The sequence below is a fragment of the Drosophila elegans genome, unplaced genomic scaffold, assembly GCF_018152505.1.
Source record: "Drosophila elegans isolate 14027-0461.03 unplaced genomic scaffold, ASM1815250v1 contig_520, whole genome shotgun sequence".
Taxonomy (NCBI): Eukaryota; Metazoa; Arthropoda; class Insecta; order Diptera; family Drosophilidae; genus Drosophila; species Drosophila elegans.
In genome coordinates this window covers 860,896-871,895 of record NW_024545903.1, presented here as the reverse complement: position 1 = coordinate 871,895, position 11,000 = coordinate 860,896, and the positions used below count along the sequence as shown (strand labels likewise).

The window sequence follows — 11,000 nt, the reverse complement described above, 5'->3', positions numbered from 1 at the left end:
AACACGGACACTACCCACTAGACCAATAGCCACTGGCCAAAACAGCACAAAAACACGGTCGTGGGGAGGGGGTGAAGGGGTGAAGGGATTGAGCCTGAAGCTTAACAAACATGCAGCTGCCAAGAATTTATTGGCTGGACAATGACAACGACAAGGACCGAGCAGGACAATTATCATTGTAAACATTTTGCCATGACTTCAGCAAAATGAGGAATGGACTATTGAAGGGGGAAAAATGGTTTTAACTTGCCACTCAAGCTTCTTTTTAGATTCAAAGTACATACACATGGCATATATGTGTTTTGCAAAAGCTTTTTTTATCCGACTGTCAGTACAATTGAAAATCGAGTAGAAGCTTAGTAAATTAAACGATTCTTTAAAACTCATCTCATTCTACTTTAATATTCGATAATAGTGCATAAAAAACAAGAAAGAAAGCAAACTTCGGCAAGCCGAAGTTCATATACCCTTGCAGCTATCGCAAGAATTAAATATTTTTGAAAACATTAAAATTATGATTTACTTGCGTATATGTTTAAAAACATTGAAGCTATGACGATTTGCAGCATAATTATTTGATTGTTCTTTTATATATTTTTATTATTTGTATGGGAGCTATATGATATAGTCGTCTGATTTTGATGAAATTTAAACCATAATTCTGAAATATTTAACCATTGCTATATGTCGAAGAACTAAACAAAAATTAAAAAACAGCAAAGTTACAATTTTTTTCAATTATTTTTCCGATTGTTCCTATGGGAGCTATATGCTATAGTCGTCCGATTTTGATGAAATTTTAACCATAATTCTGAAATATTTAACCATTGCTTTATGTCGAAGAACAAAACAAAAAATTAAAAAACAGCAAAGTTATAATTTTTTTTCAATTATTTTTCCGATTGTTCCTATGGGAGCTATATGCTATAGTCGTCCGATTTTGATGAAATTTTAACCATAATTCTGAAATATTTAACCATTGATATATGTCGAAGAACTAAACAAAAAAATTAAAAAACAGCAAAGTTATAATTTTTTTCAATTATTTTCCGATTGTTCCTATGGGAGCTATATGCTATAGTCGTCCGATTTTGATGAAATTTTAACCATAATTCTGAAATATTTAACCATTGCTTTATGTCGAAGAACAAAACAAAAAATTAAAAAACAGCAAAGTTATAATTTTTTTCAATTATTTTTCCGATTGTTCCTATGGGAGCTATATGCTATAGTCGTCCGATTTTGATGAAATTTAAACCATAATTCTGAATTATTTAACCATTGCTTTATGTCGAAGAACTAAACAAAAAATTAAAAAACAGCAAAGTTATAATTTTTTTCAATCATTTTCCGATTGTTCCTATGGGAGCTATATGCTATAGTCGTCCGATCCGGCTCGTTCCGACTTATATACTACCTGCAATAGAAAGACAACTTTTGGGAAAGTTTCATGCAGATAGCTTTAAAACTGAGAGACTAGTTTGCATATAAACGGACGGACAGACGGACAGACGGACAGACGGACGGACAGACGGACGGACAGACGGACATGGCTAGATCGACTCTACTAGTGATGCTGATCAAGAATATATATACTTTATAGGGTCGGAAACGTCTCCTTCACTGCGTTGCAAACTTCTGACTGAAATTATAATACCCTCTGCAAGGGTATAAAAATAAATAAATGTATTTACATAATGCCTTTTAACTAAAACCCTGCACTGGTAATACAGGAAATACTTTATCTTTTAATTATTATTATTAATGATAACTATCAATAAAGTATAATTAATGACAAAATGTGTAAGCCGTAACAAAAAGGAACAAAGTAAATTTGGTAAAATTTTGTACTTATTTCCTTTCTTGGCCTCCCATCATAAATTCGCTTTATATATCTCTCGACATTTTCCAATATCTCCCTGATGAAGCCATTAGTGGCTCTCACTTTTCCGACTGCCGCGAGCAAAGTTTTCCCGGACAACAGTTTCGGTTAGTTTTCAAGTGTTAGGAACGAGGAAAATGCTTTGGCGTTGCAGCCCTCCAGTTGCGAAAGTGCATTAGACACAAAGTAATCGATACTCAATGGTGGAGAAGCGCCGCCGAAATGCTTTAAGCCTTCAATCAGAAGATGTGTTTGAGTTATCGCCTCGGTTTTTCCGGGTTTCGTGGGCGGTGGGATTCTGGAAATTTGTTTAGCCAACGTTAAGTTTACGTTTATAGGACTTATCAGTTTCCCCAAATTGAAATGTTTGCACTCCGTTGAATCTGCACGCGCTTCCTTCCGGTTTTGTTTACTCTCTGCTTGTGTGTGGGTGAGTATCTATGTGCTTATCGAATTTACTTATTTAGGTAGCTATGTTAATGGCATATTAGAAAGCGGCGGGGGCTGGTGTTCCTTCCCCAGGAGACCCTTCAACCCGTGGGCGTAGCGCGCTCTAGCCGTCGTAATGCCAGGTTAGGTAAACACTTGCGAAATGAATTAACTTTAAGCCGCAAAATTTGTGCTCTTGAGTGCGTGGGAGTGTGTGTGTGTGTGGGTTTCTTCGCTTCTGTGAGTGTGCATACATAAATGCTCGTAATTGTTTATTTACATAACTTGACATAAGATTAAAGACGCTTTTGATTAACGATGCGAGAGACAGCAGGGACTTAAAATTAAATTGCAAACATTAAATTGTTGACAAGCCAAGATGGAAGCCTTCAAAAGTGACGAACGTATGCTGCCAAATAACAAAAAGTTTAAATTAAATTATCGTCTCTGTTTATAATGGCTGTCTTGTAAGCCGTACATATTTGCATTTGGAAAGTATTTCATTTTTGATTAAACTATAAAATGTATATAAATAACGCAAACGTGTTTTATAATTTCTGTTGCAATGCTGATAAATAATTCTAGGACAAGAAAATATGTCAGGCTTAATAAGAATTAAAGCTTGATTAAAAACAAAAATAGACTTATTTTAAATTGTGTTATAAATAATCTAGTCGGCCAATTGTGCGTAATAGCAACACAAGTTGAAGGGAATAGAAAATGAAAACATTTAGAAAATAATCGTATTAAAATAATTGCCATTTGCATTTTGCAGATAAGGCAGCTTTTTAGCAACATTTTTTTTTTATTTCAATTAGTGTCAATTGCGCAAGAATAACAAAATTTGCTGCTTCATCCATATTCATTCAGCCTTAAGCATTTATGGGCGGATTTGCGCGAAAAATGCCAAAAAGTTGAGCGAGTGGGCGGAAGGGGCGGGGTGTTAAGGAAAAGGCGCCCTAAGCCATAATTTAATATATTGACACAAAGCTTTGTCGTAAGACGTGTCTTGGCACCATCATAATCCCCAATATTGTATATTGACAGCTGTCAAAGGAGCCACTTCTCCACTTTCCCACTTCCGTCCTGCGAAGTCGAAAAAAACCACAGAAAAACTGTGAGGAACAAGTAAGTTTTTGGCTTAATGCGCAACTATGCGGAAAATATTTGCGCTTAGTTTGAGTTCAGCATAGGAAAATGTAGTCACACACATGAACCCGCCGCTACGTGTGTTGGTTGAAGGACATGCAAGTGGGCCTGGGACCATAAGCCCAGGACTCAGGTTGGCACACAAATGAACTGGGCCACAAACGAAGAGGGCCCATAGGACGCTGACAACTTTAAGGCGCCGGAATAACTGTCGTGAACAGTATCCAACCGGCCGAATATTTCAATGAAGACAGTTTATAATAGATCTGCGTTGCTAGGTTTCGTTTAATTTGTTAAGTTAAACTAAGCAAATCAAAAGCGTAATTTTATACATTTATGTTTATGTCAAAGACTTAATACAGTTGATGTTAATTAACTTTGCGGTTACAGCTGCAAAAACAGCACTGTGTCTAAAAAAGGGAATAATCTATTTTTACAAAAGATTCAAGACTTAAACTAATTATACAAGAATTAAAAAAAAATCAAATTAAAGTTTACTTTTATAAGGTGTTTCTAACCAAAAGAATGGTCATTACAAATTTAACAAAAATTTTAGATTGCACGAAATATTATAGCACTTAAATGTACAATGTCAAACTAAAAACTATGTTGCTTATAAGTTGATTAAAAATAATTTAAATGATATTTCTATCCATCTATCTTTCGATTTCATATATCTTTCGATTTCAATATGTGGACACTACCATTTTGTGTTTGGTTTTTTATACCCTTGCTAGAGAGTATTCAACAATATTTTACTAAATATAAAAACGATTTAACGTAAAATAAACCTAAACCATTATTTTTTTCATAAATTCAAAAAACCAATAGACACAGAAACAAATTTTAAAACGCTCGCATTTTCTCTTATTTTTTGATTAAATTGCATAAAAACTCGTTACTACCCAAGTTCCCAATAACTTTGGACTATATTTTCTAGTTCTGCATCATTTATTTGTATCAACACTTAATTTTGTTAAATTATCCTATTGAATTTAATCAAATAGTTGTAGAAATCGTTTCTGGACTCTGATTGGGGACTTGTCCGCCGAGTTTTAGGGAATGTTGCGCCCTCGAAATCGTGCCAGGGATTTGGCCAACATTTGTGAAGCTTCCTGGGCGTTCTTCTTTTGTGTCAAATGTCGCCCTGAATTATGTGTTTGTTCTTCTTGGCTTCTATTTAAATCGTTGGTCGTGTTACTGCCATCCTGCGATTGAATCGCTTCACTTGGTAGCGAGTTGGATGAAGCATATGGATAGTCACTCTGATTCTGCGATTTAAAGAAAATATTTGGCACGGAAGCCAAAGGATTGATAAGTCGTTTCGGAGTAACACAGTCTACAGTTAATTCCTTCACTCGATCCGCATACCGTAGGGTGTTCAAAGTGTGCTCCACCGAATGCAAGCCCGGTGAAATCATGGCTATCATGCAGGTTTTGACCTTCTTGCCTCCAATAAAGGAGTCACGAAGTACTTGGGTGAGTTTGGAGCCCCTGAAGGGCAAGTGAGCCGACTGGCGACCCAGAGCGCGGATACATTCCTTCAAAACCAGCAAGGACTTGTTTATTTCCGATCCCTCCAGTCGGGTTAGCCGGTCCGCCGAACTATTATCCGCTCCGCGTTCGTTTCCCGCCAGATCTATAAGCGAGAATTTTCCGTGCAAACGCTCGTTCGTCGAAGATCTGAGCGCAATTTGGAAAACCGCATGAGATCGGGAGGACTTAGAATTGGCCGACGTCTGACCCGAGGTTCGAACGCTGTTACCCAGTTCAAGAAGCGCCAGAACATCGGCGGTCTTCTTCACAGGGTTTTCGGTCAGACCCACCACTTGCACCTGCTGGTTGCCATCTTCCAGGACCCGCAACTGTGGCTTACCCGGCCTCAGCAGATCGTACACCCGCGACCCGTAGATCTCGAAGAAACTGCAGGAGACGCTCAACTTTAGGCTTGCATAAGCTGGCGATGCTAGGTTGTCAAACACATCTTTGGTGGCCATCGCATAGATGCCGCCCAAGGAACTCTGCTGTCGTCCGACGAACTGGCCACCCATGGTGTGGGTCTTGCCACTTCCCGTTTGTCCATAGGCGAAACAGGTGGCCATTCCGCCCTCAAAAACATGCCGGATCAAAGGTCGTGCTGTGAATTCATAGACAGTGGCATTCGAGCAGTCTTCGTCGAAGACGTAATCGAAACGGAAGCTATGGTTGTCCAGGAACTTGACCAGGTTCACGTGCTTTCGCGGCTCATGTACCACCAGCATATCCTTGGAGGGTATGCTGACCACGTCCAGTTCCCGAGCCTCGAGCTCCTTGCGTCTCAGTGGTCTCTTCCTCACACAAACCACAATCTGGTGCTCCTTGGGGGGTCCTTCGGAAGAACGGCTCTTGACTGGCTGACTGTCCATCTGGAGACGTTGCAGGCGTATCATCCTGGCTATTTCCCAGTCGGGATTACCCGGATCTTGGCTCTTAACCTTCTCCCGCACTTGACGAGCCCGGCTTTGGAGTTCCCTTCTTTGTTCCCGCTGTCTTCGCAACCTCTCCACCTGGATCACCACGCCATCCTGTCGATTTGGTGGCACTATGGTGGGCGGCACTCGGGGCAGGAAACTGCCGGCCATCAAGCGCTGCTTCCTGGAACGTGGCGGTATAGAAGCCGTCTGATTGGCCAGTGCGCCGCTGCAGCGGGGCGCTTCAAAGATCTGTGGGTTCATCAGGACCACCAGCTCCAACGGCAGCTCCTTACCCCGCACTGTATGTCCTTCGAGCCACTCCACCGTCACCAGATTACTACTTCCGCCCTCCAGCTTGATGATCCCCGCCAAGTGAACCCTGCCATCCGAACGTCGGATAAACACCTTCTGGTTGATCGACAGCTGGTCCATGGCACAATCCCCCGAGTTTCGTTGCTCAACTCCGATCGAACTTCCAATTTCCACAATCAATTTGCTCTAGTTACTGCAAATTTTCTCTTAACAAATGTGCATAATATTTAAGCCGATTCCATAAAATCCTGTTTTAATGTTGTGTTCTACCTGATAAAAGTTTTAAAAAGAACTAAAGTGACAAGCAATGCAATGCGTATTGTAACATTTTTCGGGGACTTGAGTGAATTTAAAAAATTAGCTAAAGCATATAGTTACATATGAATTATATATATAGTGTTCTGAATTAATAATAAAAAATATTCGTGGAACTTGGGAAAATATTTAAAAAGCAGAAGAAAAATCCTTGAACAAATAACAATTCAAATATAACTATTTCAGTGAGATATGAATATATGACATGAATGAAGCCATGCATAAAGTATACATATAATTTCAAATTCTGGATCCTCTACTTTAGGATTCTCTACAACACCCAGTGATATCTATTCAAGCGAGGATTGTTTTAGCTATTTGTTCAATTTGAGGGCAAACAACATGCAGCAACAATAACCGAATCAACAAACAACACCGTTCCGAGAGCCCTCTCGTCAGGCGTCCTACATGTCCTGTGTATTTTCTATTTGCCAAGTGGGTGGTCATGAAATGAAGCATTCTTTTAGTGGAAAGAGATGGGCAATCGAGTACAGAAAGAGATGGATAGAGGGAGAAACAAGTTGCAGATACGTTTGCATAAGCCGAGACGTGTGTAACGTACCAAATTGTTATTTATTTTTTGAAGTGCTTGCGCTACTGCCTCTGTGAAAAGGTGTATCTGTGGATCCTGTGCCTGCGTATCTGTGTTTTTGCCTGCAAGAGTCTGGGTGTCGGGATGCATAGATACATTGCTAAAAGATACGTGCAACTTGTTTGGGTCCTTCACCGACGTCTTGTTTGCTATTTGACGTCACATTTTACCAAATTTACCGTGTAATTATCGGCAAAGGCGAGCAGCAACCCGAAACGCAGTCGCTTTCAACCCACAGCACTCTGCAAAATGCAACAAGAAATGGTCCAATGAGCCAGGCGCTCCTGGTCCCAAACTGATATGCAAATTTCCATAGCTTTTTCTGTTTGCCCGGGACCTCATGCATATTTGTTTAGCCGCAGTCAGTCCATGCCGGACAGTTTGATTTCGTTTCGGGGATTCCCATTTCATTTTTAGCAAACTATTTTGCCCCTGCTCGCAGGCAACACGTAAGCTCTATATTTGCTGAATGCTTGCCTAAACTGAAAATCCAAAATGAACTAATAAAGCAATTGAATTGGAAAACATTTGTCAGGTTTTACAAAAAAAAAAAATTAATTCCAAATAAATTGAATAGCCATTGAACTGTATGTGCATAATGTAACATGCAATATTTTTTTGGCATCTCATAAACAAATGTATGCATATTTAATGGAGAAAGTGATTTCATGGGCATAATCTTTCGAAATATTTTTATCAATTATTTCTCGTTCCTTTTATCTGCTTTTCTGATAATATTTAACTATATTAATAAATAATTTACATATTGTTTCACACGTGCACACAATTTAAAAACATATCACAGAATGCAATCCAACACAATAAATGTCATCCGGCACGGATTAAATGTTGTTTGCTAATATAATCAATTTGGACAATTTCGACAGTTGAACTAATCCGTTTACGTAATCCGGATGCAATCAAGCCGCCGCATCACACTTCTGCCTGCTGATAACCACATTTGTCGCTTTGATTTAATTATGCCTGAAAAAAAGGCACAAAATAGCAAAGCCGAAAACTAAGTGAATTGCATAAAACATTAATTAAATAATTTCAAAATTGACTTTTGTGGTGTTTTACTAAATTTTGGTGTAGTGATTCGAGATTTTCAACATATCTCTTTGACTCGAGCTCCAGGTTCGTCCTTACAAAAATTGTAGTAAGTCGGCCCGAATCTTCGTGCTAAAGGATTTGATTTGTTACTTAAAAATTACTCGCTGGTTAAACTATACTTTTTACCATTGGTATGCAGATTTTGCTTAACGATTGAGATTATTCCAGATTTTTTCCAGAAATCCTTTTGGCTTCACAGTGGCTATTGGCCTTTTGTCCTCCCAGAAATAGTAATAAATATCGGCCATCATGCTCCAGAATCCATATGTCTTGCCATTACCTTCGTTGGCTGCAACTGCCAGAGACGGTTCTTTTTTCTTGAGTACTGTCCAGACCATTAGAAATATTATTGGAAGTATTGCAAGCACAAAAAGTAGACGTCGTTGCATTTTTAACTTTTTATTTTTTTGGTCGAGATCAGACGAGTTGTTGGTCATTTTTTTTAGAAAATTTATTGAAATTTTTTAGAGCTCTGACTTTCGGATATTGATGTTTTCCTTTTGGCTCGAGTTCGTTAACTGCCTAAAAACGTGTTGACATATAGGGCTCTGCTTGAACAGTTCAGTGAACCCCTGGCTGGGGATCTCAACAAGTCCTCCAGCGGTTGCTCCCATTTCCTCAATTCGGATTGGAAAGCACTTCATCCTCAATACAATGCTGAGAAGTAAAACTACCGGACACAGAGGAACACACATAAATTTATAGTTGAGCCATGGAAAACAATGAGTTGGAAAAGCGGGCGGCTTTCTTTTCCATTCATTCGGATCCGGATCCCCGACTGAAGTGATTTCCGTTGTTTTTTGTTATGCTCGGAGCGTTGGTGCATTCAATGGAGTGCACTCTCCGCAAGGGAATACTTGAACTGCAGCAAGAAAAGACGCACAATACAATTGTTGAGGGGCTTTGTTTGAACATCGAGCGGAGCGTCCTGCCGCATTTGCCGGCGAATACTTTATACATGTACTTATGTATATCCGAGACAAAAGCCCAGTCGCAGCATGTGCTCCACTTTCCCGGCTAAACGATAAGAAAGCAAATTGTTTGGCTATATTTGGGATGCGAATTTGTTTTATTTAAATCTTAATAAACATTGAAAGCAGCGCCTCAGAGCTGGAATGTATGCATCGGGTGGAAGCTGGGGGCAAATAATAAATTATTATAATAAATTTAATCGGCAAGGTCTTCCATCGAGATCCTCCTTACATGTCTTCGCGTGCTTTAATCAGAGTTTCCCCCAGGCGGTGCAGCGGATAGTCCCCAGTGCAGATCCTGTACACACATGTGAAAAGGGGAAATCTGTAAAAAACGGTAAGATTATTTTAAGGTTTAAATTAACTGATTTTGTGTATGTTATTTACTTATCCTCCAAACCCTTCTTCTTCAGCATGTGATGCACTAGTTCAGCTGTCACGGGACCCAGAGGCTCATGTCCTGGTATAAGGATGTGCTCCAGTTCACTCAGTGGCTTACCTGTCTTCACAAAGGCCTCAGCCAACTTGCGATTTCGATTGGCTGCAGAGAAACATTTTTTAAATTTTAAAATATTATCCTGAGGTCAAATATCTTGGAGCTTTGGTAAAATGTACAAGAATTAAAATACCATAGCAACTGGTGACCAAATCGGATATACCGCAGGACTCAAAGAAAGTTCCCATGCGGCAACCCGGGTAAAAAACATCCACAAATTGGAGCATTTCCAGAAAACCCCTCCGAATGATTCCTCCCTTGGTGTTTTCATTCAGCTCCATTCCATCTGAACAGCCAGCCGCAAAGGCAATTATGTTCTGTAAAAATGAAACTGAGTCTGTCAATTGAACATTCCTATAGTGGATGGTGGCTACCCTCAACGTGGAACAAATCTCCACACAGTCTGCATCCTCGGTGACAACCACTCGAAATGTGGGCGACTTGAAGATGTCGTGCAGCACTCGATAATACTTCTGATCTCGACAGCCAACTGTTCCCTCGGCAAAGTGATCATGAGCTATTTCGTGGGCCAAATTACAGCCCACTAGGACTGAACATGGAATCTAAAAAGTAAAGGAAATATAATAAGATGTAATATAATCATTTACCTAAACCAAATGCCGGAAATATAGATGGAGAATTTTATAAGAAATGAAGGCTAGTATTTTGATCTCAATTAAAAGATTAAAAAATGTTCTGTTTTTTACTCTTTAACATCAAGTACTTTTAAAAGTACAACCTTTAGCTGTCGCATAATTATTTGGGAAATCAGGACGAACTGCCCATCGTCGCCGCGCTCAAATCCCTTGATCAGCGAAACGGCATGGGCCGTGGGCTTAACTTTGCCCAAGAGTGTCTTGCAGCAGCTGCTCACAAAAGTAGGCGGAATGGCAAATATTATTATATCGGCATCCCTTGCCGTTGCCACAATATCATCCACGGCCACCTGGCAAAGAAAACGCACCACACAAATTATGACATATCGTTTTTCAATCAAAGTACACCCACAATGTTTGGTGGCAGTTCAAAGTTCGGCATATACTTGACATTTATGTGGGTGGTGTTGATGATTTCGGTGAGCTTACGACCATCAACTATCTCCTCGTACACATACATGGGCACCTTTTCATCAAGGGTTTGCGAATTTATCACATTCCTGCCCACATTGCGAGCTATGGTCGTTGCCCAGTTGCCCGATCCTATAATACAAATCACTATCTTCTCCATCTCGTGTTTCTAAATGTTATATGTTATTTTAAATTAAATGTTCTTTGTATGTTGTTTAGTT

The 11,000-nt window shown here is 39.6% G+C and overlaps 2 protein-coding genes and 1 long non-coding RNA gene across 4 annotated transcripts; all 3 read right to left on the bottom strand.

Annotated features, from left to right (window-relative positions):
- Positions 1 to 4,392: 4,392 nt before the first annotated feature.
- LOC108135362 (kinesin-like protein Klp59C) lies at positions 4,393 to 6,518 on the bottom strand. Its single transcript, XM_017256054.2, has one exon. The coding sequence runs from the start codon at positions 6,343 to 6,345 to the stop codon at positions 4,516 to 4,518; it is 1,830 nt and encodes a 609-aa protein (XP_017111543.1). The 5' UTR covers positions 6,346 to 6,518; the 3' UTR covers positions 4,393 to 4,515.
- A 1,199-nt stretch (positions 6,519 to 7,717) lies between these two features.
- LOC108135370 lies at positions 7,718 to 8,983 on the bottom strand. 2 transcript variants are annotated; one of them, XR_001773900.2, is made up of 3 exons: positions 8,372 to 8,789; positions 8,213 to 8,314; positions 7,718 to 8,150 (listed from the first exon to the last, which is right to left on the bottom strand). It is a non-coding gene; the product is annotated as an uncharacterized LOC108135370 (long non-coding RNA). The 2 variants fall into 2 exon arrangements; XR_001773899.2 differs by lacking the exon at positions 7,718 to 8,150 and having other exon boundaries at positions 8,160 to 8,314; positions 8,372 to 8,983.
- Positions 8,984 to 9,295: 312 nt separating this feature from the next.
- On the bottom strand, positions 9,296 to 11,000 carry LOC108135372 (glycerol-3-phosphate dehydrogenase [NAD(+)], cytoplasmic). Its single transcript, XM_017256061.2, has 7 exons — positions 10,721 to 11,000; positions 10,452 to 10,658; positions 10,087 to 10,275; positions 9,846 to 10,029; positions 9,604 to 9,757; positions 9,449 to 9,541; positions 9,296 to 9,380 (listed from the first exon to the last, which is right to left on the bottom strand). Exons 1-7 carry the CDS (start codon positions 10,937 to 10,939, stop codon positions 9,350 to 9,352), a joined length of 1,077 nt encoding a protein of 358 aa, XP_017111550.1. The 5' UTR covers positions 10,940 to 11,000; the 3' UTR covers positions 9,296 to 9,349.

Bases quoted from the DNA above. Each gene is read 5' to 3' on its own strand.
- LOC108135372 (XM_017256061.2), bottom strand. From the start codon at position 10,939: ATGGAGAAGATAGTGATTTGTATTATAGGATCGGGCAACTGGGCAACG. The intron at 9,542-9,603 runs GTAAATAACATA...CGTTTTTTACAG, and splicing joins AAGAAGGGTTTGGAGGATAA to ATTTCCCCTTTTCACATGTG. The intron at 9,381-9,448 runs GTAAGGAGGATC...ATTTGCCCCCAG, and splicing joins ATTAAAGCACGCGAAGACAT to CTTCCACCCGATGCATACAT.
- LOC108135362 (XM_017256054.2), bottom strand. From the start codon at position 6,345: ATGGACCAGCTGTCGATCAACCAGAAGGTGTTTATCCGACGTTCGGAT.